At 38.1% G+C, this 27,183-nt stretch overlaps 1 protein-coding gene across 1 annotated transcript in view; it reads right to left on the bottom strand.

Annotated features, from left to right (window-relative positions):
- Positions 1–5,124: 5,124 nt before the first annotated feature.
- The window catches only part of LOC121520666 (guanine nucleotide-binding protein G(olf) subunit alpha-like), a 107,904-nt gene continuing 85,845 nt past the window's right edge, over positions 5,125–27,183 (bottom strand). Inside the window, exons 6-12 of the mRNA XM_041804225.1 lie at positions 18,532–18,586; positions 18,346–18,419; positions 11,886–11,944; positions 11,629–11,749; positions 9,836–9,966; positions 9,676–9,743; positions 5,125–7,522 (exon numbers count right to left, since the gene is read on the bottom strand). Coding sequence (XP_041660159.1) covers positions 7,376–7,522; positions 9,676–9,743; positions 9,836–9,966; positions 11,629–11,749; positions 11,886–11,944; positions 18,346–18,419; positions 18,532–18,586 — 655 coding nt within the window. The 3' untranslated portion in view covers positions 5,125–7,375. The remainder of the gene's footprint in view (positions 7,523–9,675; positions 9,744–9,835; positions 9,967–11,628; positions 11,750–11,885; positions 11,945–18,345; positions 18,420–18,531; positions 18,587–27,183) is intronic.

Raw genomic sequence — 27,183 nt, forward strand, 5'->3', positions numbered from 1 at the left:
TTGCTGAACCAGAGGAAGTGTTACTCATGGGGTTATTTTTCAAAAACCTGAAGCTCCTGTGAGGAACTTTTAGTTTGTGTTGAGTTTGGCACCCCCTGAGGACAAACAGGTAGCTTTTATATCTTTGATAAACTTGTAATACCTGCTTAAACTCAGTCTCAGACTGGCTGCATCACAGCTTGATTTTTATTTCAGCATGCATGTTAACAGTCAGAGTCTAGGGCCATACCTGCTGAAAATCTACAGCAGTGCTTCCCAAAGTGTGGGCTGTGGACCTCTGGTAGACCCTGGAGGTTTCACAAGTGAAGAGGTCATTACAAAAGATAAAAACTATAAGTGTAATTTTAAATGATCACAGAATATTTGACATTTTTGTATGAATTGAAAAGGCATAAGGGGTCTAGTTGCAGACCACAGATCTCTGATGTCTTCTCTTGAAGACCGCTACTGTGAGACGCTGCCTCTGTCAGAACGTAAGGGATGTCATTTGCTTAAAAAAAAAAAAAAGCAACCTTTAAATTATTTTTATAAGTCTGATAGTTTCGTTCATGTACTAACTACACTACAAACATTACAGACCAAGCAATTTCATAAATACATTTTTAAAAAGGTCCAGGATTAAATTATTTATCCACCTCATTTCTAGTCCCCATGATACTTTGAAACGTGGGTGCAACTTCTGGTACTTTCTGTCTTAATGGAACTTTAATTAAACATTATTATTAGAGTCATTTGGAGGTTAAAATATCAGAGCAATAACATTTTCTCTTTTTAGTTTGTGGGGTTGTTGAAACTCTTATTTCACCAACTAATCCTTTTGAAAGGTGGGGATGATATTGATATTACTATCCATGACTCCAGTTATCAACTTTTTAATTTGATAAATCTCAAATATTTCATTTAGAATTAAAAATAAATGAATATTGAAATCATATCCCAGATGGATTTAGACAGCAGACATGTTTAAAACACTGTTGTTAAAGACATATATTTAACTTTGTCACGCTATCAGTACCACAAACAGAGTAACAGGTACAGAGCATTATAGTATAATTAACAAGTTTCAGCTTTATTTTATCAAAATGAAGCAGTATTTACTGCAGCGAATATTTCTTTCTTTCAAAATGACCGCTCTTGACTCTAAATCCCTTTAGTAAGAATTGTGTTTTTGTGATTACTGTTACTTTATCGTTACTGTAGTAGTAACAGAAGTAGAAGTTCCACCCATATTCATATCTACAGCAGACCCCCAGGAATAAGGTGGATGGACCCATTTTAGAAGTAGTTAGACAAACAGTAACTTGCTTTAGCTGCATTTGCTTTAGCCAAAGCTAATGTAGCTAAGCTTGCTACATAAATGACATTTCTATGTAAGCCAATGTAGCTACGTTTAGCAATGTTAGCTTTAGCAAACATAGCTTAAGCTAATAACTAATGTAGCTAAAGTTAAAGTCAACACTTAAGCTACATAGCTTTGTTATCTAAGGGAAAATGAGATTTATTTTGTAGTTTTATTTTGTAAATCTTTATTTTTACTAAGAAGGGTAAGTAACATTATTTGATCCGATAGTTAATTAGTTTCTATTCATCTTTTGAGGTTGAAATTGAATGTCAGGGGAAACTAGCTCATGTGGTGCACTTTACCTTTCAGGTTTCTCACGATTACAGCTGGTGGAGTGATATAGCTTTATGACACGAAGTAATGAGATGGCATTGTTCGTTTAGCTGCAGAGAAAGTTTATGTCATGCTATGCTAAAAGAGCGACATTAAAGCATTCAAGAAGAAAGACAAAAGTTATCCCTCTGCTCTTTGCTTGCTGTTAGTGTTGCAGCTCTTACACGACATAGCATTAGCTGCAGAGCTGTGTTATCTGTGTATCCAACGTAGCTTTGTTAGCTTAGTTTTAGCTACATATGCAAGGTAGCTATCTTATTAACATACAAATGTAGCTGTTAGCTTACTTTTAGCTACATATGCAAGGTAGCTATCTTATTAACATATAAAATGTAGCTTTTTTAGCTGTAGTTTTAGCTACCTTAGCTGCATTAGTGTTTTCATGGAGGATGGGCTTTTTTCCTGTAAGCAGATTGTTTACTCTGCTTTATTAAATGTTTTATAATTTGTTTTTGCAGGTCAGGTTTTGTACTTTTAACTTTTGGTATCCTAACCCTTTCTTTATCCTAATGGGAGGTTTAATCTGATTTTATTTTTAGTGTATATTTAGCTCCATCTCCAGTTAAACTCCAATGATAGCTCAATATAATCTGATGTTAGTGAATGTAAAGCTTCTATGAAAATTAGATCATGCTGACTTAGTTTACTGTGATACATGGATTTCAAACTGAATGATGTTTTTAGTGACATATTTGCTTCTCCTGCTACAACAGCGTAGATGTCTGCGGTGAGAAAGGTCTGTATTTATACCAAAACAATGCTGTTTAACAGGTTTAAGATACTGTATGTATCCTGAGCTACTGCCCAACCCCATGTCCACTTCATTAGGTACGATGCAGTGTGACTATCTGGGGGTTTCAGCTAATATTTTCACTTTTACAAGGCTTTCAATCCTGATTTTTTATGCTTTTTAGATGTTTAAATCCATCAGTGTTTAAGCTTAAAGTCAAAATTAGTGTGTTTTGGTAGAGCATGCCTTCCTCTGTGGAAACAAGTGCATTAATACCAAACACTATTTGTCTACTTCAATAAAACCTACAACTGCTGGTACCTTCAAACGCAAACTCAAAATGCATTTTATTAGTGCAGGTGCCTGTGAGGTTTATTTTAAACAACACAAACCGCAGAAATTCTAAAATCTCTGACTGGCATCAGTCCGTAACTCTTTACACATTTTGAAATTCCACTATTTTGCATTGAATTTTTTTCATTTCCTTTTGGATTTTTTCCCCTCAAACTTAGGGTAACAGACTTCCTTGAGTCCTTGTGGTGTGATGTATGAAGGCCAAATCAAAAGTAATTACCAATTATGAAGTGCACAACACAAGGCTGCTATCAGAAATGGTAACATTGATTATGCCTTCACAAGGCACTACAAGGAAAAAAGTCAAAGGTCAGCCTGGACCCTGAAATTTGTTGTTATTGAAAGGGTAACACCCAAACCTAGAGGTGGGAGAGATGAGACTGGTCCCCTACTTCACACATTCACTCCCTATTCAGTGAGAGGTAGACGCTTCACCATCATTGGAACTGATTTTAAGCTATAGGTCGAGGAGGTGATTGATCTAGAAAATTAATATGAACTGATATAATCTATATGTTTTTGTTTTAATAATTTATATTTTCATTATGAATTTTCCCTTTAAAATATATATACAACACATTATTATTGTCTCTTGTTTTTGTAACTGCTGTATTACCTATGTCATGCCGACTGATCCGGGCGCTAACTGATGACTGGTCACGTGACCTGTGTATTAAACACACCTGTACATGCCCATTTGATGATGCTGGGTGAACCTGCTTCAGATGTCATTGACTTCCTGTTTGGATACAGACACATTATGTGTTATTGCAAATTGAAGAAAGATCACATTTCACTGTACAAACTCCCTGGCTATTAAAAATAGCTACTCAGTATTCAGTACTTTAAGTGAACTTTAAGCATTTGAGTAGATTTATAGACAAAAACTTTGATTTCTACTTGAGTAAGTTTGAACCAAAGAAACGGCACTTTTACTCGAGTATGATGGTCTTGAACTTCTTTCACCACTTATCTCAGTTTCTGAGATCAGAATTTGATGCTACATGCTAACAGACCCGCCCCAGTAGTGATGTATTGATGATGTCAGTGTGTGAGTGCTGAATGGATAGCATTGGTGCAAACATTCATCCCGGCTAACACTTAACTCATGTTGCTATTAGAGTTCTGATTTTGGAAGTATTTAATTGTGCTACTTTTGAACCCTTTCCCCACTTTTTCCACCCATTATTGCCACATCTTTTTGCAACTTTTGTCTGTTTTAGCCGCCTTTTGCCACATTTCAACCCATTTCTACCATTTTATTCCTATTTCTGCAACTTCTTTTGCTGCTTTTCACCCATTTTTGCCACTTTCATCCTGCTTTTGCTCTTTATCACCCATTTTTATCTTTTAATTACTGCTTTTTGCAACTGTTTGTCCATTTCTTTCTTTTTAAGCTGCCTTTTACCATTTTTTTGCCCATTTTTGCTGCTTTATGTCCTTTTTTGCCACTTGAAACAAATGTATGCCCTTTTCTTACCATTTAAACCCTTTAAAGCCTATTGTATCATAATTGATACATACTTTTATAAGACCTCTATCTAATCAACATGATCAATACATTATTTAAAAAAACCTTTTAAATACAATCTAATAAATGATAAGCAAAAAGCCCTCTAGTGGATTATCAGTTGTGTGATGTGTGAAATTTGATCGCAATTTTAAATTTTTTTTTCTTTTGGTAATTTCAATAACATCTCAGTTCCATGAATGAGAATTTTCTGGCTATTATTTGAGTTATCATGCTTCAAGGGGTAAACCGATTTTTTCTACTTTTCACCCCTTTTTTGTCTCTTTTTACAATTATTCTATTCTTTTCCAAAAAAGTAGTCTCAATTTCTTCTACTTTATGCATCCTGACATTTTTGCACATCATGGCCTAGCTATGAAGTCTGACAAGAGTTTCCTAATCATTAAGTTCAATGTGCCCATCCACATTGTTTACATCATTAATAAAAAGCCAATTCAAGGGTTTTACATTCTGAAAAAGGCTATGTTGTACCACAGAATAAATACATGAAATTCATTTTTTGTGTGGTTATTATTCAGGTTAAAAATAGGTATAATAAATACCACAGCTTAACTTTACAATGGACCAGGAGTTTGCTGACCTTTGTGGGCCCTCAGTTTAGACCCTCCCCCCAAAGATGGCCTTGCATGCCAAGACACATAACAGGATTCTTAAAAACCTGATCAGAACTTCGATACTCGGGTCCATGTAAACGCACTCGTTGAGCTAATATCTGTGTGACCCTTTAAAGGAAAAGCTCCTACACAGCCTGAAACGTAAAAACAAATAGAAACACGCTCAGTGATAACAAACATGGACACAAGTGGACACCAAGATGGAAATAAAGCAAAGTCCTCTAATGTGCCTCTTTATTTAAAGAAAATAAAAATGTCATTTAATCATCCTCCCAGGCCAAACAAGGTTTTTGCACCTCCAGTCAGTTCACTCTCTGTCGGGGATAGACGTGTACTGTAGCAGAAGAAAAGGCTGATGCTGTTTGTACAAGGAGAAGAGCTTGTCTTGTTGGGTGCTGCTCACACATTCATAGTGCCTGTGCCATCAGTGTGGCTCCAAAGGACCAAAGAATTACTAATATTGCACGCTCTCATTTATTCATCTCCATTCTAAACATGCTTTCCTATGTGTGTATGTATACATATTTACCGTATACATACATAGGTATGTACACCTAGGCACACACATAATTAAACATGTATAATTGTACATATATATTTATATAGACCTATAAATTTACATGTACATACATTTATAAAATTTTACACACAACGCACGCTCGCTCTCTCGCACACGCACATACACACAATGCGTCTGTGAGTCTATGTTTGTTTTATGTACACATGCGCACAGGCACGCACATCAGTACAGATCTCAGACACACTTCATATCGAAAAAAAAAATGTTGGTTCCTATTAAAACAACACCAGGTTGCAATTTGGACACTTTCAATGGATTTCCAATGTTTGTTTAAAGCTGTGAAAGTCAAAAAAAAGGGAAAAAAAAGATTAAAAGGAGGAAAAAATAAAACCAACAAAATACAAAAAGGCATGGCGCTGCAACATCTGGTCTTCACTGCAGGTAAGTGGTTAATTTGCATAATGTATACAGGTTTTTAGGATTTTTTCCCTATTTTTTTATTTTTTACTAAACAGCATTTCCTCTTTTTTTATAAACCAGAAAAAACTAAACTCTACAGAGAAAGTCCTCTACCCGCAGTCTTCCGCTGCTGATAGAGATTGACATCAAGCTGTACAGCGCAGTCGAAAACATACTTACATCTGAGCTCATTTACAGGTACAGCCATAATCAAGGCACAAAGATCTACAAGTAGATTTGTTTTTCTTTCAATTAAGTTGTACAAAATAATATTACATTTTACAGTCTGTACAGGATAATTCAATCTTGCACAGTGTACAAGTTAACAAAAAACAAAACAAAAAAAAAGGAACAATACATTTCTCTCTCCCAACCCCCTCCCTCCCCTCCCATCAGTATCTCTACGCTAAAAGGATGGTTTGTGTGTGGGGAAGAAAAAACAAAAAAACAAAAAAAAAAAAAAAGGAGGCAGGTCCGAGTCTGTGGAGGCAGCAGGGCTAAGGTGCAGAGAGCTCAGTCCCTTTTTCCTTCATTTCAAATCCTTCTTTGTGTATTTCCTGCCCCGTGTCTCCCACTTTTTGTGAAATCTTTTGCTCCACACGCCTTCTCGGCTGCTCGGCGCACCCTGCAGCTCGGCAAGCTAACATCGTGACAGGGTAATAAATATTGTGATGCTACATTGTGTGTATGCTTCCTCTGGAGAAAAAAAAAAAAACAACAACAAAAACTGAAAAAAGTTATTAAGGAACCTGATGCAAAGTGCATTTATCTCTTCATCCACACGGCTCTCCTCTGTACGCTCCTGTACATTTCTCCGGCTTTGGCGCCGTCCAGTCGGCGTCCACGCAGAGATGAGAAGCGGGTTGAAGGAGGCAAAAAAAAAAAAAGAAGAAGAAAAAAAAAAAGTAGATAGGTCATGGTGGTGATGCCAGCTTTAACCAGCAGGCAACATGAACTTTAACACACGCACACATGCGTTCGCTCACATGGCATTCCTCCTTCTCGTCACTCATTATCACACTCACGCTGCCTCTACACTGAGGTCCTGTAGGTGTTTTTATGTTTCCACACCTGCCAGTCCAGGTCCAATGACAAAAAAAACCAAAAATCAGAAGAAAACAAAGAGGAGGGAAAAGGAGGTAGCCCAAGGCTTAGTGGAATGACAAAATCAAGGCATTCAAAAGGATTAAAAGAAAAAAAAAAATAGCGGCACGCAACAACTTTGTCCCCCAAAACTTGCTTTCACGTGGGTGAAATGGGGATGAAACTGTCTCAGAGAAAAAAAAGAGAAGTACAAAAAGCTAAGAAGTTAAGAAGAGGAAGAGGATTTGACACACTTCAGTAGTACTTCATAGTCCTCGACAGGAGGGGTGGTCAGGGGTGGTTGAGGGTCTCTTTGGGGAGAGGAGGAGGAGGAGGAAGGAGGAAGGGTTCGTCAAGGATGCAGAATGGTGGAGAAAGAACACAGAAGGCTGACGGAGGCCGTCTCCCATCACAAGAGTTCGTACTGCCGCAGGTGCATTCTCTGGATGATGTCCCGGCAGTCATTGAACACCCGCCGGATGTTCTCTGTGTCCACGGCGCAGGTGAAGTGGGGGTAGCAGTAGTGTCTGCCGTCGCCGCTCGCAGTGCTGATCCGCTGAGGGAGGAGACACAGAGGGGAGACATTAGAAAAGGTCATAAGTAGGGGTGTGACGAGACACTTGTCTCACGAGATGAGACGAGATTTAGGCCCATGAGACACGAGACGAGATGAGATTTTACAACTTTTTTTATTTTGGAAAAAAAAAAATACTTGGGAGGAAAATATGTTCTTTATACAACTGAAAGTCATAATTGCAAAGCATTCAGGTCTATTCAGAAATGTTTAAACCAAGTACTGAATAGGCTATCGATGCTTCCAAACAGTTTGTCTTGTCTAATTCTGATTCAAACTGTATATTTTAATGTTCTTTAAATCAAACCTTTCATTTTAACAGTCTACAAAATCATTAATTTACGACACTATGCACTCGTTGCTACAATAACAATAACTATTTTTAATATCATATTTAGTTATATATAATTAAAGCATTTATATTATTTTGAAAGTACTTTAAGCACAGTTTACAACAGACTGAAATATAAAGAGCTGCATCAGTAAAATTAAACTATTTCTCATCCTTTTTAAGGATATCCATATTTTACACACTCAAAAGAAATATTTCTGTCAATAACACATTTGCTGTTATTTAGAGAAATAGATTTTTAATCACTTAGTGGTCTTTTTTTCTCATATGAGCTTTGACAGTGTTGGACATGACACACAGATGAGCGTTATGTGTGTGCGTCGGTGAGTGAGTGTCTCTGCTTTGTCTGCTGTCAGACATCAAGCAGGGCACGTTTAACTGGGGTTAAAACTTCGTTTTTGGAGCTAACAGTGTACTCTGTGGTGCTCCAACAGAGTAGGTTTTGCCGTTTACCGCTGCAGTAAATGGCCCGTCACGCTATCCATGTGAAGCTTCTGACTGATCATACGCACAGCCAACAGCTGATGGATGTGTGACTGACAGACGGTGAGACGAGGAGACATGAGGAAGCAGCGACTCAAACTTACAAAGTCACAAAAAGAGACACTAAAAGTGAGTCTGTGCGCATACACGAGCTAAATAAAAGCTGTATTTTCCTCATGGAGACTGCACAGGTTACCAGCAGCAGAATCTCATCATTTCGGACCGTTATGATGAACTTATTATGCATAGGCGGATCATGTGCGGCCCCACGTAGCGCATGCGGAGGAAGGGGTGGGGGTTGAAGCGGTGATCTTAATGGGTCATAAATCAGCTTCGTTTCTTCATTAGCTCTCTCATGAACAGTTTTAAAGTCTCCAGGGCATCTTTGTGATCTTTTATAATTTCCAATTTGGTATTTTTTTCTGTGACGAGAGCTGCTGCTTCTACTGTCTGCACAATATTGATCTCGTAAGATTGATTTTTCCACGACGAGAAATCTCGTGGCGTTTTGATCTCGTCACACCCCTAGTCATAAGACATGAAGTGGATAGAAACTGCTCTTCTTCCTGTTCTCTCTAGGTTACATAAATTCACTGCTCTACTGTTGCTCTTCTAGAATACAAAGATGGACGACACAACCGCTTCTCAAAAGTGAAACCAGAACATTAAGAGCGTCCCTACTGACTGGCAGCAGTTTAAGTCCATAACTCCACCCCTTACATGTTAACAATGAGGCATGGGTCAAACTAGAGAGTCAAATATGTGTCAAATTATCTTCTACATGCAATATGTAAAACTTCATTACTAGGGACACACTTCTGTTTCTCTGAATTTGAATTAAAAGTGCTAGATGTCATATTTTTTACAAGGGAGAGTTACATTTATTATGGATGCAGTGTGGACAGCAAGATTGAAAGATGCAATATCTGATCCTTCCATGTTAGCACACGGTGTGAGCAGTCTTCAGATGGAAGATAACAGAAAACTATATTTTTACCGTGACTGTAGTCTGTCAACACTCTGGAATTTTAGTACTCTTATCATCTTGTAATCTCTTATTAATGAGGAGGAGAAAAAAAAACATTTGTTAGATTCTTAGCCTTTGTATGACTAAAAACCACCCCAATAAAGCAGTAAGACATGATAATAACATTTTAGGTTCCCGCCCTGAGCGTGATGTCACAAGAAAATGGCTGCTCTGTTCATACTGTCTGTTGTTTGCTATTATTCGGAGTTATGAAGACTCTTCATTTATTAACTTCTCTCCTTTCTAACAGTCAACACAACCAGTGATACTTACAAGAAACTCGTCTCGGATGAAGAACTTAGCTCTTGTCACTCTTGGGTCCTCACCAGGTTCAGGAGTTGCTAAAAAACAACAAAACAATGTAAACGACAACAGCAAGTATCGACATAAAGCATGTGACTACTGAAGTTATTTGAGTGAAAAAGACACAAACCTTCATTTGGTATGGTGTAGCGAGCATATTCAGGGAAGTAGTCTTCAATTTTGGATTTTCCAGCTAATACTTTCTCAGCCAGCATGTCCTGCTTGTTCAGGAATAATATGACCGATATAGTGCGTAACCATCTAGAAAACAAACAACATGAAGAATGGGTGTTAGTAACGTATGCAGAGTTACTCAAGGATCTATAAACACATCACGACAGTCAAACAAAGACTAAGTACATTTACTTAGTATTTCACCAGTAGTTTTTAAGGTTTTGATTCTGGTTGCATGACAATGTTCATCTTTTTTAGGGTGTTTTTTTAATATCATATATATGTCATTAGCAATTTTGATATATGATGGCTTTCTCCACTTGGTTGACTCCAGCCTTACTCCAAAAGTGTATTGAGGACCGATCCAGGAAGTCACAAAATAACCCAGAACAACATCTAAAGACCTGCAGACCTCACTTGACTCAGTTAAAGTCAATGTTCATGATTCAACTGTCTTTGGACACTCTCAAAGTAGGCCTACTTGCCCCATGCCATGCTAAAGCATGCCTTTGCCCCCTCCCCAGTCCCCTGCTGGCTTGGGCTTACATTGCTTCAAGCCCAACCAGACCTTGGTACGGATACGACATCAAGTTATAATATGATTAACACAGTTTACAGGACAATGGAGAAAAATAGACAACATCACAGCACGTTGTTCACTTCATGGCAGTCCAGGCATGTGTTACAGTTGCAGCAAAAATCATAAAACAAGTGAAAGAATCTGGATGAAATCCTGGCTGGAATATAGATACAGCTGTGTTGATGTTTGTAAACGGTGAAAGTAAGAAAGATCCAGCTGGTGATGCTACCCAGTCTGCTCACTCTCATTGGTTGTTGTGGGTCAGAGGCGTTACAACCCAGAATCGTAAAGATTAATCATGTCTGATATTTATGATTCAAGGTCTGGGGTGCTACAACGTGATTTGAAACACAGAAATAATCGAGTTGGTACCACACACTTAGGGATTATTTAGACAAATAATCACACAGTGCAAGTCATAACAGACAAAATTAAAAAATAGTCTGACCCCTGCTTAACAGTCTGCCATCTTTTCAAATGACTGTCAAGAGGAACAGCTGCATTGATTAAACGTCAGGTTAATCAAGTACACATGCTTTTGACCATGCACAAGCAATTGTATCATGCCAAAGCCTTTCTCTTCCATCCGTGCCAGGGCCAAGGAAGTGTTCTGTGCTTCAGTGTGGAGCACTTACACTGGTTAAACAAACTAGATTTTAGGGCTTGAGCATGCTTGGGCAAGGTATGGATTGCCACATGGGAGTGAGTCATTAAATATACAAATACATCAGCAAAATTTCACTGAAAATTTGACAATGTATTTGTGCAATTTAAACAGCTTGAAGAAGTCGGCTTGCTAGTTTTAGTAAAGAGAAGCAAGAAATTAACCAACACTGGGTGCCTAGGACTTGTATTATTTATTGTTATCTGGATAGTTTGCTTCTTCCTAGAATTTTATTAGACTTAAATGATAGTATCTTGACAATCCTTGTGGAAAAACGGAGAGAGGAATTTAAAAAAAGACTCCCTATAAGTTGCATTCCAGAGATCACATATGTATGACCGTTTGATTTAGGAGCACAGACATTCATGTGACTTATTCAAGCCCTGATATCATGAATGGAACATAATGCAAGAAAGAAGACAAACAGAAGAGAAAATCCTCCTGGTTCTCACAGCTAAAAGAATGTAACCAATTTGCTCAAACTTCATTCATGTTTCTGACCCACCTGTTGTTCCAAATACTGCGGAAGAGGTCCAGGGCTTCCCGTAGCCGGTTGGTGTTGTTGTCTTCCCTTATTACCATGTTGTAGCTGCTGCTGGCCACCACGAAGATGATAGCAGTGACGTCTGTGAGGATAAGGGAGGAAATACATCAGGAATAAACCCAGAGATAAAAGGTTATGTGATGCTGCAAGCTGTCCGAAAATACGACAAAAAAGGTGTACAGCACGGCTATTTGAAGTAAAGAAGGTGGAAGTCTCACCGTTAAAGCATTGGATCCATTTTCTCCTTTCATCTCTCTGGCCTCCAACATCAAACATGCTATGGAGAGAGAAGACAAAATACTAGGTCAGAAAAAAACATAACCACACTCACTTAGATTTACATTACGCTACAGTTTGCTAGCTTGAATACGGTTTATCCATGCATGCAAGGAGACATACACTGCTTAACAAATTTATTAGACCATCTGTCATATTTTTCTCAGAGACCATCCAGCATCATGAAGTGCTTTAATGTGGACTCTTTCATTTTCAGTGAACTCTCCACGTTTTACCATTTTGGACAGAAATAAGGAATTTCAAACTGAATTCACCTTTTTAGACCCAAATTTGAGCCGGCTCACTGGGCTTCTCTGAGAAGTCAGAAATCAATCAAGCATAACATTCAACCACTAAAACTCATTTTTCTGTTCAGGAATGCAAGTAAATAACTATAATTTGACATATTAATCAAGAAATTTTAATGTGCTTTACTATTTTTTCAGTTTTTTTGTAAATCAGTAAATTTGAAAATTCATGGATAATAATAATTATATTTTAGCATTAAAAATATCATTTGGGTTAAAGAGCTTCTACATATTGGTGTATTAACCATTGCAGAAACATAAAAAATGATTTTGGTAATTACCAATGCTGTTGATTTAGGACAGCTGTGGCATAAACCTTACTTTGGGTGGCGGTCTAATAAATTTGTTAAGCACTGTACTTTAAGATCATTGCTAAAGATCTTTATTGACATGAATCTGTCTTACAAGAAGAGATCCTGTATCTTAAAGGGACAAGTCTGGCAACATAAATAATCGATTTATGGGGAAAAGAGAGTTACTTGTACCCTGTGCGACCCTCTCTGGGTGGAAATCATCAAAGCTGAATAATAAAAAGTGCACACCCAAAGGGAAGTCATGTCCCAGAGTTTTCACATCAATCATTCAGGATGATATAATTTGATACAAAGGCCCGTTTCAGACGGTAGAATAAGTCTGTTGTGTCTGTGACTGCGGAAATGGGTCATCTCATCTGACATCATCAGAGCAGTTACAAAACATTTACTCCTAACTGTAATTGCGAGCAGCGAGCAAAGGCTCTTGACTTTCTCAGAAATCACACCGGTCGACCACAGACAGTCGTCCTACAGTTTTAGGCACAGAGATGACGCTTTCTGCCGCCGAGCATGCTGGGGTGCGTTGCTTTGTTCTTTGAAATTTCAGGCCCCTAACACGAGGCCGAGGTAAATATAGCAACAACACCCAAGAGGGAATTCTTTACAGGGGTTGTTTGTGCATGGATGATGCAAGAAGAAGCCTCAATCAAATGTTTTGTAAATAGCGTGTCCCTTGGTCATATTTAGTGGCAGAATGGTGGAAAAGGCCAGAGGAGTGCCAATTTCTTAGGAATGAGTGAGCTGGTTAGCCAAATTTGTTGCACATGAAAAACATATTTCCTTAAATGGGCATGTGGATATTTCCTCTGAAATAAGTAGAACAAAGTAAAAGCAAGCTGATTTTCATCTTTTTTTCCAATCGGGTTTGTTTGTAAGGTTGTGTGGATTGCTTTGGGGTCTCTTTAAATCTTTAAAAGTACTCCTTAAAAGTAAATTGAAGGTAAGAGAATACAACAAGGACAGACTGTAGCTCTGACTGTTGACTTCCTGTCTTGTGTCCAGGATTTGGTTGATCTGTTGTCTCTTTTGAAGCCTGAATGCCCAAACAGCTGATCAGGAGATGATGATGATGGTGCAATGTGGCGTAAGAACATGTAGCCGAATATTGCATTGCGAAATAATCCAAAACACAGAGTCTTTCTGGGTGACAAATCAAATGCTTGAGAATTTTTTGATAGTGCTCATTTAGGCCAATATTGTTTCAAAAGGACTGTTTCTTGGCCAATCTTTACTTAAAATCACTAAATTATGAACATAAAAACTGTACCCATCTGTTTTGATGTATGAATGTGAGCATTGAAAATCATCTACTGCTTTGAAATATGACCACACCTCCATTTTGGGGGAAAACAAGCCCTCAGATTGAATAGTAGGAGGTTTGGAAAAATGGGTACCGATGTGTTTAGAAGCGATTTTGTTATGTTTTAGGCTTTAACCTATTAAAAAGCCATAATGTGAGGCATGTTTTGTTATTCTCAAATGACAAAAGATTGTCAAAGAATAGTTCTGTGTCTTTTGGCTGAAACTAGAGAGGAGTAAAGCAGGCAAATGTTGGACTGGTGCTATGTTCTTAATGACTTTAAGCTAGCGATCGCTCTGTGACAACTGTAGTCTGTCTACCTGTTAACAGCTTTTTTCACACATTCACTAACCTATTAACCACATTTAAGTGTTAAGATCCAACACACATAAGGTAAGTGATGTTGGTTTATGACATCTCCAGGTACAAGATGGGACTGTTTGTCCAGTTTGGTGGAGAAAGCCTAAACACACCATTATGTACATCTATAATTTTGTTTATTTCATATTGTTATGATGTAAGTATTTTTTCATATATAGCCTGTATTATATGTTTATCCCGATGGCAATTGGTTTTTGGCTCCCAATAATATTTTTAACTGTACAGTTTTCATATTTAAAGCTTTTAAATCCCTAAAGACCAAATCTTTTGTTCATTTTTATGGAATGTTTTCCTCCAGAACGGAGCGGGGGTGGGATCATTTGGGCAAAGTACCTGGATGGGTTGCTCTTAATAGCCTAGCTTCCCTGTCAGTACGATCAGCAAGTCCTTCTTGGCAATGCTCACTGAAATCACTGGATGCTAAGTCCACTACAATTACCAAGAACCAAAACATACAACATATCAAATAACAAAACCAACCAAAATATCCCATAAATGTAAGCTCATTCGCAGTGCTTATCAGCTTAATTTATAGCTTTAAGTCACCTTACCAGTATGAAAGCCTGAAGGACACAAAAAGTTTAGGAAAGAAGCAGCTACCATTGACTACAATGTAGAGCTGCAGCTAGGGTTGGGTTTCAATCCTTTACGAAAAAAAGTTTGGCGGCTCAATGACAGCCTCTGTCTTTGATACTCATCCCTAGCTGCAGAAAAGGATTTTCAAATTCTCATCACTTCAAAGCGATGCATGTTTACAACCAATGGCAACTACAGGACTATGAAGATAATAGGGCACACTCACACTAGGCCATCCGTACCGTGCCTGGGCCCGTTTTAGTCTAAAGTCCGGTACGTTTGGCCAGTGTGAGTGCAATCGTTCCATGCAACACGCTTCGCCGCCCCAGCACGGAAGGACGAGGTGGGCCTAGGCATGGCACGGATGCAAATGAAGTAGCACAAGCGTGGGAATGTGACATAACATGAAGTAACAACAAGAGGACCTGCCCAAGAGCGCAGAGAGCACACCAGGCAGCAGCTGCATGCTAAAGACAGCAGGATTTTCCTAGAAAGATGGTGAGAACTATATATATTGTCTCATTGTATTTTAACAAGTTACAAAAATTTTATAAGAGCTGAAGAATTTAACTTCACACTTCTTCACTACAACCTTGTTCTAATGGATCCCAGTCCAGTCCACATTCCTGACCATTTTCTAGCAAAGTCAGGCTTTTACCACTGTGAGAGATTTTTTTTGCTTTGTGAAATAAAGCTTCTTCCCTTGACTGTGCCACAAACAGCAGCTCACAGGATAACAAACACCTTTTATCCTCCGTGCGTAAAGGAGAGTCTGCCAAATACACTGACAAGTGTGTGAGACAAGTGTTTGAACGAAACATTGTTTATTAATCCTGTGGTGTTGTCACCTCCAGCTTTTATCAAATGGTTAAAATTGCTCTCGTTGCAATGAAAAAATGAACCGCTTCCTCTCTCTCCTCACTGGGCTCTGTATAGTTAAGGTAGCCTACTGATCCCAGGTCAGCTGAAATAATTCTGGTGTCAGATCAGATACCGTATAGATCTGTTGCTCTTTTACAGCCAAAAAACAACACTTATGTATACTGAGTTAGGGCTGGGCGATATATCGAGTATACTCGATGTATCGTGGCTTTTGCCACCCATGGTGTATAAAATGACTACATCGCAAATATCCGAGTATAAATTATGTGGAAGTTTTGAGCCGTCAGCGTGGATTTCTCGCTGGAGTTTCGCTTCTCCCATGTCCCTGAACGCATCTCTCACAGCAGAGAGCTCACTCTCTCTCCTCCGCCCATCCAGAAAACTCCTCTGCACATGCGCTTTAGCGGCAAGAAGCAAGGGAGAGGAAGGTAAACAGAGCAGCGTGGCTAGTTAGCGGGGAGTTAGCTGACTTTTGAGACAGTCAATGAGAAACAGCGCTGGATCTGCAGCGTTGAGCAGTCGTTTCACTTTGAAAAGGAAGAGGTTGAACTCATGAGGTATTCGTTAAAATACGCCACAATTGACTCCGAGATGACAGCAGCAGTAACACAACACATCGCTAAAGACATGAGCCCAGTGTTGTTGAAACGCCACTTAACCCAGAATAGGAGATTTGCCTGGGGGTGAGCATTTTGCTGAAAACTCCCTGCCAGAGTCGTACATGTCAGAGAGAAGACGGCCCAGCAACGGATAAATGTGATCCACTTCTTCACAACAATGGAGACTTATCTCAGCCCAACAGTTCAAAACACTGACAACAAGGAGCTAAAATGGTCCCGCCTCCAGACAAGCCAAAATAAAAGACCTTTTCAAAATAAAACTGCTAAATTTGACTTTATATTGATTTTTACTTTCTGAGAACATTTTTTTTGTTTAAGATTTATTTTTTGGGCACTTTTGTGCCTTTATTAGATAGAGGAGGACAGTGGATAGAGTCGGAAACAGGGTCAAGAGTGGGGGAGAGACATGCGGTAAAGGGCCTCGGGCCGGATTCGAACCTGGCCGCCCGCATGCATGGGGAGCGCCTTTAACCACTAGGCCACCTGCTCCCCTCTGCAAACAATTTTATTAAAAATCCAACAGAACAGTCTATTTTTATCACCAAACTGGTGCCATTTGGAGCCAAATTAAATACAGCTGCTGAGAGGCCATTTAAAAATATTGCAATATATGTCGTATATCTTGACATATCGGGATATCAATTTTAGGCCATATCGCCCAGCCCTATACTGAGTCAACAACAAGTGTAAGTCCATCAACGGTGGATGCTTCGTGTGATGACATCAGCCCGTGACGTATCCGTGCCCAGGCCTGGATGTGTTGTGCAGTGTGAGTGCGGGCCAAAGGGGGGACAGGGGAGGGGGTCAAATGGGCTTTAGCACGGTTAGAATACGGCACGGTATGGATGGCCTAGTGTGAGTGCGCCCTTAATTTGAACTGTGCGCCCTTAATTTGAACTGTAAATTCTGGGCACTTATTACCCTAATACAGCATGTGGGACATTATTCAAGGCACTAGAAACAGCAAAGCCTTCGCAAGAACTTCACTTTAGTGATGCCCACATATTCTTATGGAGAGTCTTTCCTCTAACCTGTACATGATGAAAGCCTACAAAAGTACAGACAACTTGTGCTTTGTTGATCTGACTGGGTCAATCACTTGTGCGTTTGGCAAGAGACGGACATGAAATTTGTCTTGAAAGAAGCATAGCTTAGTGCTAACTACTTAAGACTAACTATGGAACAGGAGTATCAGGATCAGTCTAGGCCATAATTTAAATCATTGCTCTGGGGTAGTAATGTTAAAGTCATTTTGATCAAGTTGACACTTTTTTGATTGTAGGATTGGGAAGTTTGTCTGCTGCTACTGTCAGTTCTAACCCATAGAAACAGCAAAGCATCTAAAAGCACTGCTATAAACTATTTTCTCCTTTTCTCTCTTCTTTTTTAGATACAATTCTGCAGAAGTAAAACCTGGGCTCGTCTCCTTGTTGGTTTGCTTTCAAGTGAACAATAAATTAAAGTAAAACTCATTGAAACACGTTGATAGCAGCCAAGGCCGTCAACTTCTCTGTACAGGGCGCTTTTCTTGCTAAGCAGAAAGGCAGTTCCACAAGAGTCTGACGTTACGTGAAAATTCTGAATGGTCAAGATTTGCTTATTTTCTTTTAATCCCTTGCTTTACTTTTTAAATGTCATTGTACTGTTTTCTTTATTCTTCATAAATGTAAGAAAAAGAGGTACACAAGAGGAGCCATAAAAATATAAAGTCTTTGGGCACTGAAGTCAGTTTTTTCTAAACGTTTTTACTTAGAGGACCAAAATTAGTCAGTTTTTTATGAGACTTTTCCAAGAGCTCCCATCTGATAGGATGTTTCATTTTATTTTGAAACAGAGAATGTATGGCAATCATGATGCAAATGATCATAAATTCTGTTAGTGAGTGATTTATGGATATGGAGCCTCACTCTAAGAACCTCTGGAATATATGACTACAAATATCTAATGCTCATCCTTTAAGAAATCGGGACAGACATTATATGTAAACATTAAACGTATGCAAGGAGACGAGCAGTACTTACTGAAAGTTCACTTTGTCTACTTGGAACCTCGTCTCAAAAATCCCTGAAGTTAACACTCGGCAGCGTAGCAGGTCCTGTCAAAACACAGACAGGAGACATCCAGGTCAGTAAAAAAGATGGAAGCAGGCTTTTGGAGGTGAATTGTTAAAGAAAAAAAAAACTGAGGACAGTAATTAGAGGACTGACCTGGTCCGTTGGTGTGTAGTCGTTCTGTCTTACAGAGTCAATTCTGTCAAGGAAACTGGAAAAAGAGAAAAAAGACAGGGTTAGATTTGTACACCTAATTTGATTCCAGTTGTATGGGCTGCAAGGGAAGAAAGTTAGAGGCAGACTAACAGCATAGATAATGACTTAAAAAAACATCCTGTAGCCAGAAATCCTGTATCAAACCAAGCAAACACCAAAGCTTTTCGCACAGAGAACTACATAACCCCTTTAAGGCTACACCAATCAAAACACAATATCAACCATCTGATTCAACATTTAAATCAAATGAAACAACCCTAGCATCATTCATTTATAACATTCATTTTGCTGCTTCAGCTCAAACTGTTGTGAACTACACAGGATGCTGCAGATGGAGGCCGCTATGTCTGACTCCCTGTAGAGGCTCAGCAGGCCACTGTTATGGCAGCTGGTTGCCACAAGAGGGCAGGGCTGCTCAGTCTGGGCTATTTTGGTCTGTCTCTAACCAGAGTGATTACATAAGGCGGTTATTGTGGAGGTTAGGCAGCTTGCTGTTGCCGTCTCTTCACTTCACAGAGAGAGAGCATGTGCAGCAGCAGTCGGGCCTCTCTGCAGCACAGCCGGCTCAGGACAGCAGGAGTCACACAGACCCCTACATGGTCTTCATCACATGGTTTTAAGATTTTAACCATGCTAAGCTAGTGCACAATAAATGTGTAGACCTGAGTTACAAAGCTCCATTACCACACCAAATACAGAGATTTCTGTCTCTATAGACTTTCAATATTTTCTTTAACTGACACTGATCATTATTTGGGTCTCTTCTGACAATTTTAGCTTTTAGCTTTGTTACCTGGACTGACCTACTACAGGAGCAAAAGTGGGACACACCACAGCGCTGGAATACCAGTGCTTCATGTTTATGTGCATGAAATCAAACATGAGTTTGAATGTCACAAGAAAGGGGGTACCCTTAAGAAAGCGGCAGTTTAGTTTTTCTCTGCATTTGACCATGGAACAGATCAGAATTTGTTCAACAGGTGACTTCCTGTGACCATTCAAAAATCTCTTATTTGATTCAGCAGTTAGGTGAACTAAATGCCTGCCTTAAATTGATTTGACACAACAGATAAACATTTTTGCTAATAGCCAATGCTTGTTAACTGGGCCGACACTGATGTTAAACATCAGTATGGTGCACCCCTTGTAGTTTATCATTTCTATCATTACTGATCAAAACTAATCAACATCTATAAAAATGATGAAGCAGGGGTTTTTCAAAAGTGAAATCTTTCTGCTTCTGTAAGTTATAAATGATACAGTGTTATCATTAAATTGTGTTCTGCTGGTAAAAAAAAAAATCCAGCCACAGTACAATTTCACTTCATGATATGTGATGTTTTTTGTTTTTTTGTTTGCTCTTTTGAAAGTTGAAGTAAATGCAAGCTTCAATCAACAGCCGAACTGATAATGCCATTTCATTGTCATATGAACTGCTCTTTAATTCAATTCAGGATTTATTTATATCCCTGCTCAGTTGTGACTCATTGACAAATTCGTTAACTAAGGCTTAACAACACAAAAAACAATCATAGTAATCTATACGTATTGATAGAAAAAGATATTTGCCAACATTATATAATTAATTTAGAATGCATGTTTGAAAAATATCCTCATAAAATAAGTCTGAAGAAACTATTACCAAATTTAAACTTTAAAACAAGGGTGGGCAACTGGCCATCTCAGTCAGTGCAGCTCCCAAGTCAGTTGAAAATACTGATGAATTATAAACATGTAGATAACATGACACAATCTGCCATCAAAACATGAACATCAGAAAAATGTTTAAGATTATCTCCAATCACTGGTATGTTTAGTTCTTTTTAAGAAATTAGCAGTTATAATTGGTTGTATTTTTTTCTGTAAACCTTTATATACATATCAATAAATGTATTTGTAAAAAATTAAAGTGAAAAGAACAAAATAACCAGTGCTGTTATGTTCACTGTCTTGAAAGATCCGCTTAAAATTCATGTGATTCGGAGTTCAGCTCATTATATAAACAACTTCTATTTGCATTTGGTTTTTAAAATATAAATGCTGTTTTAATTCATTTTGATCCCGACTGTGTGTATGGCATTGGAGCATATACAAGCATTTTTAATTGATCAGAGATCAGCAATTTGATCTGATCAGCCTAATCCATCATTTACGTTAGCTGTCGTAAATGAAGCACAATTTGCAAGAAGAAAGATAAACACCCTCCAGAAAGTGATGAGGTAAAAAAGATCCAGGAAAAGGTGATGGTGATGCTGGTTTCCCTAAAGAAGAACCTTAACTTTATTTTAAGGTGACAGTGGAGAAGAGATCAGAGTGAGAGGAAAAAGTCATGTGGAAGCTCCAGTTGAACTTTAGAGTTATCACTGTGATAACAAAAATGCCTTGTATTCGATATTCAGGTTTTGGTGCAGTGCTAGTAAGTGTTTTGGCTCCTGTCTCAGATTAAGCTGCTCAATTTTAACAGGGATCGTTAACTTGACTCTGTACGATTCATTTGATGTTGATCCTGTGCCTAAACAACTTAAACTGTTCTCATCACTTCAAGGTGGAGTTGGGCTGACTTGGATTCATTTTTGAGTTCAGTTTTAATCATGACTAATGTAGTCAAACTAATATACAACTTCTGTGTGGAATTGTAATATTTCAAATCCATTTACTGGTATTTGATTGTAACTATTCAAGCTGTTTAAAGCACTTTTAAGTGGAAATAAGGACATTTGAATTCACTTTTTAAATTTATATTTATTTTTTCACTGTTCATGTTATGGATGGATTTTTGATTCTTGTCTGATTTGATTCAAACACTGCAATAAGTGAATATGTACCTTTATTTTTTAAATAACCAGTAAAAGGAAACAACTATTACACCATTCTAAGTAGAAAACAGATTTTAAATGTTTTACAACAATGTTAGTTGTACCAAGTTAAATTGAATAGGCTTGAGAAATCTAGTAGTTATTCTGATTACTTAAGTTATTTTTGAAAACTAAAACAATTGATAGGGACATCATCACTAATAATAATAATGACAGCAACATATTCTTTCTGTCAGAAATCTCTAGGGGTCCCAATAGTTTAATAGTGAATATATGAATATATTCCCTTTGGCATTCAGAATCAAATTAATGTAGCCCTCCTGGTAACCAAAGTTGTCCATCCCTGCTTTAGAATATAGTTTATTACCATGTCCAAAAGTTGTTACACATTTTTTTGTAGCTTGACTATGTTCTTAAGAGTAAAGATAATCAAAGCTGGGGGTGGAAAAGCAGGGTAACAGATTACTGGACATATGATATAATAGAGAGTGAGAATATCACAATGCAGCAGTTCTTCCAAAATTCAAACATCACAAAACAATAATATAATCAGACATCCAGATGAACGATTAACTAATGAATATAAAATTCCCCTTCAACAGTAAATTGTGGGATTAATATGTTTATGCTGTGCAAGTTGAACCTCCTCTCATGCTTTATCCTTTTACATCAATGCAGACCAGCACTGTCCCACTAAGTTTTTCTTCTCCTTTCTTGCTCATGCAGTCTTCACACATCCTAGCTGCCATCACAGTTAAAAGTCATGATGTAAAATGCAGTAAATTAAATTTGGAGAAATATTAGAAATCAGTTATTACCTAACCTTAATGAGCAGCTCCCCTCGAGAGGGGCTGCTAGCATGCTGCTACTGCTTATAATGTTAGCTCTGTTTTAAGGTTACAATTCCTTCTGTGTTTATTGTTCATGAGACTGCTACAGGGAGGTACTTGTGGATGCTCTTTTCTCTAATTCTAAATGCACCCTACAATAAAACAAGGACATTTAACGCTGAATAAAGGTGCTTCCTGTTAAAAAAAAAATCATTGTTTCTCTGCAGGCTCTTCACTAAAAGCCCAGCTGCCTTTAGGTCAGCTTGTTTCTAATTTTACAGACACCTGACAGTAAAATCCTTTAAGCAATGAAAAAAAAATCCATCATTTGAAACAAGCAATATCTAAAATGTAACGACAGCTTAATAGAAACAGCCTCAAAGTAGAAGGATAGAAATGTTAAAAAGTCAGACATGGAAGACCGGTTGTTTCTTGGGTCATACGCTCTTTAATTCTTTACATGAAGTTCAGAATGTCTCAACATGATCATCTTAAACTAAATCTGATCATTCTGTGTGTCATTTTATCATCCAGCCCTAAGATTAACTATGGACGGTGCTTCTTTTATGGACAGCGCGTTAGGCACAAGCTATTGAGGAAGACAGACGTCTTTGGAAGCCTAAAAGACACTTAGTGAGTTAGTCTAGCATATATGTCTGACATGAATATAGACCAAACAGCACGTCTCACCATCTTTCCTTTCATCTCTCGCTCTAACCTTTTGTGTCACCAGGATGTCACAAGGCAGCCACCATGGCTTCAGCATACCACAGACCTGATGCACATGAGATTAGCGGTGAGAGTTTCTGGATTGTTTTAATCAAGAGTCAGTTTGTCGGCTTGTTTTTTAATTCAAGGCTAAAATTAGCAAACCTCACACAACGACATAGAAATAAATAAAAGAGAAAGAACGATCTGTTATGGAGTAATAGATAACATGGACAGCTCTTATGTGCTACGACAACAATGTTTTCAACACACCGATTTAGTTCTTCTGCATGCGGCCTTTTCTGAAAAGGCTCCAGACTCTCACACAGAGTCCAAATACAGTATATAAAAACACAGAGTGCAGAGAACAGACCAGGAATACCTGATCATCAACGTTTTATGCTACAGTAGATTTTTTTTAATTCATTATTGGCCTTTTTCTATTTTAATGATATCATAAGCAATGGATAAGGCATTTGGTTTTACTACAGCCCCAAATGATAACTAAAAACAGCATCTTTATCATTTTACTGCTCAATAAACTTTCTACTTATCATCTCAGCCAGGTATATGTGCTGGAGGTTTGATCAGGTCTGATTAAACCCAGACAAGTCTTTGGCTCATAACTTGACCTTCTGCCTGTTCATTGGTTTGTTATGCAAGAAAGTAAACTGATAGACCTTTCAGACCTTAAACTTACTCTGCTCTTTACCCTTTTTATGGTCTTTTACCACCTAAACCTGAAGCTTAAACACACACAACATCGTTTATGAGCACTGGTAGCACCGTAGAACAGAGATAAGTTCTCATATGGTTGTTTCAGCAGTAACCCTTTTTAATTCTCATCTTGAACAGCTCTTTGTACTCTCTGATCTACAGAAACATTCAACTTAAGTTTGATTTTCTGCCTTGAATGTTTAACTCGACAGTTAGCTAAACTTTATTTTACACACAACAAGAAAAGATTAGAGGATAATGAAGAAATAACATTTAGTTTGCAACCATTCCATCACACGGTGCATTCAATAATTTAGGACTTTGAAACAGATCAACATTACAACTATCTGCCAACTCTGAAGGGCAGTAATTCACAGAAACAGCAATGAAACAATGTAAAAGTAAGGGATGCTCACTACTGGATTTTTGCCGATATAAAACTGAAGTTTTTTACAAATTCATTTCAGCTGATACCAATATGAACTCCTATATTTAAATGTAATGCAGGTCTAAAACTTTAGTCATCAAAACACACTTTAAAGTTGAAATGATGAGGATGATCAAAGAAAAAAGGCTTCACCTGACTTATGTGTTGGTCCAGCTTTAAACTCCACTGATTTATTAGTACATACAGCTGACATTTCCATCCAAAACAGACTGATATTTACAGCCAATACATATATATTGTTGTAAGTTGTTTTATACATATATATATTTAAGAGTTCAGCTGATGTAGGTCTGATGGTCCAGCCTAAAACTATACCTTATTTGTTCGAACGGCCAATATTTACAGCTCATATAGGGCAGAATTATCTGTTATAAATATCAGCAGAACTTTCTAGATCTGCCCATACCATATGTCTGATTTACTTTTAAAACTTTTATCTGCCAATACCAGTATCTTACCGATAATATTGTACTGCGCTGTTGAGCTAAGTAAGAAAAAGCATGTTGTTGACTGAGTGACTTTTGTGCTCCTTCTATGAGGTTACACTGCCACCTGTAGGAGGTTCTAGTACGCTACAAAGCTAAGAAGACAGACCAATCAGGTGCTAAATCAAAACCCAAAATATGTCTGGTATCGTTATCTAGGGAGTTTTAAAGGGAGAAAGTTTTCTGTAGAGGAGCCGATGGAAACTTACAAAAACATGGTCAAATCCCAGAAGACAACAAATTCTATTTTTAACCTAAAAACTCCCTTTTTATAAGAGCAGAAAAACCACAAATGTTAGTAATGGTTTTTTCAGTAAAAATGCAGCCTGTTTCAAATGTTAACTCTGTCTACTTAAAATGGTATGAGTCTTTCATTTTTGTAAAGGCAACAAAGCGGACAGACCAATTGAACTTAACTGTTAAGCCTGTAATTTGGAACGTGTATTGCCAAGCCAAGCCCTACAAAAAAAAAGTCAAGATGCCAAAAGAGGAAGGTGAAGAAAAGGAGGAAGCTGGCTTTCATGTTTGACCACAACAATAACTTGGTAACAAAAGTCTTTCTCTGTCAGTGTCAAAATCTAATCTGAGCCTGTTTAAGAAGGCAAATTGTAGCCAAAAGGCTAACACTAACACTGCTGATTGGGTCCACGTGTGTTAATAAATCATATCTTGAGATGGAACCATTCACGGGACCTTTCTGGGGTAAAGCCATGCCTTTGGGTGGCCATGTCGGTATCTACAATGGCATCAGCCAGGTTTACTCATAGATGGTCATATCTGTATTTACTGAGGTTGGAATAAAAAAACAGCTAATGAACACTTAAAGGTGATGTTAGTGTGATGGAAGCATTAGGGTAAAAATGCAATTACTTAATGTTTGGCTTTAGAGGATTAAAATCATTAAAAACTTTTTTTTTGGTTCATGAATGTGTAAACATTGAAGTTAAAGTTAATGTAAAGAATAAAAAATAGTGTGGTCTACGCAGAAATGTAAAAATATTGGAATATAAAGTCCATATTTGGTGTGTTGGTCTGTGTTTTTGTACAGTATGTTTAAGTTACTTGTGCAAATCACATAAATCCTTCTCTCCTGTCACCAAAAATATTATAGTTTTTTTTTCATGCCTGAATTGGCACCTGATAGCTGACCGTTGTTTCAGCTCTGGAACATGAAGAATGCATCTTACTCACAAATTAAACTAAACATAATCAGTGCTTGCTAAAAACTAGAGTAGATATGAAAACTGATCTTCAGTCAGCTACATTTGAACTTCACCAAAATCAAATTAATCATGGGGCTTTGTTGTCCATTAGAGCTTCATCTGAACAAAGGCAAACGCAACAAGTAAACCCAATGCCCACCACAGTTCCTAAAATCGAGTATCACTCATACAAACACATCTCCCTTGAGCAGATACAGACAGTCACATACAGAAAAAAAACACAACACAAAACCTCAGGAAAAAAAACTCCAGCTTTTTGCCCCATCACTGCAACAATGTGGGAGTATTTTTAGTCAGCCTTCCTTGCAGAAACATAGCTAGGTTATAATTACTGAGCGCTTTCTGACTGCCATGTGACAGAGGCACTATTGGTAGAGAACTGGAGAGCCAAATATAGTCCTCATACCCAGTGAGGAAAATAAAAAGAACAAGGGGAGAAAAAAAGATTACATTGATAGTGAGAGGCCGTTCATATAATGTCTAATCAAAAGGTTTGGGCCCAGTTTACAGGTCTGGTCATGGCTGCAAAAGGACAAGCTGAGTACCAGGTCAGAGGATATTTGTGGTGGTTTGAGTTGGTTTTCTTCCGTTTCCTCCCACAACTGGTTTGATGTGGTCATTTTGAAAATTTGTGGATTTCAGAGCAGAAAGTTTTTCTACTTTGATGTTAGTTTGGTAGAGTGTTTACTTCATAGGGCAGGGTTTCTCAAAAACGGATGTTGGTACTTAAGGCCGCCAAAATTTGAGACTTTTCAATAACTGTTTTTAGAAAAAAAAAGGCATTAGCGATTCAAGATATTATTGGTATGATATCTGTATTGCAGATATCTGCTTAGACAGTTAAATATTGGTTAGGGATGTGTGGTGTTAGCTGGCTTAATAGGTCCATTTGGCTATCAAATTAGCAGGTGCAAGATTGACGACTCATTGATTATAAACACAAGCCTGAAGTCCTGGTCAAATGCTCTTTAAAAACTTAAATGAAGCCACCTGCCATTAGTAGCTGCTGTAGCCTCAGTTAATGGTCACTGCCTTCATGCCGGAGTTTTTCCTGGCACTTTGCCTTACGTCAACATGAAAAGCTTTGCATTTAGTGTATCTTAGGTCGTTTTCACACCTGATAGTCTGGGGACTTGGTCCGCTTTGGAACAGAAATGGCAACATTGTTGCACTTTCCTTTGGTTTGGTTTGCATTCACACTGCTCTCTTGGTCAAGCGGACCAAACCGTCTGAACACCTACAACCTCTGCTTGCTAGGGGCGCTGTCCCCACGAACAAACGGTGACTAGGAAAAACAGAAGGCATAGAAGAAGACGAAACTCCTTCTGCTGGTGTTTTCTTCTACATAAACAATAAAAAAACACA

Source organism: Cheilinus undulatus, linkage group 13 (genome assembly GCF_018320785.1).
Source record: "Cheilinus undulatus linkage group 13, ASM1832078v1, whole genome shotgun sequence".
NCBI lineage: Eukaryota > Metazoa > Chordata > Actinopteri > Labriformes > Labridae > Cheilinus > Cheilinus undulatus.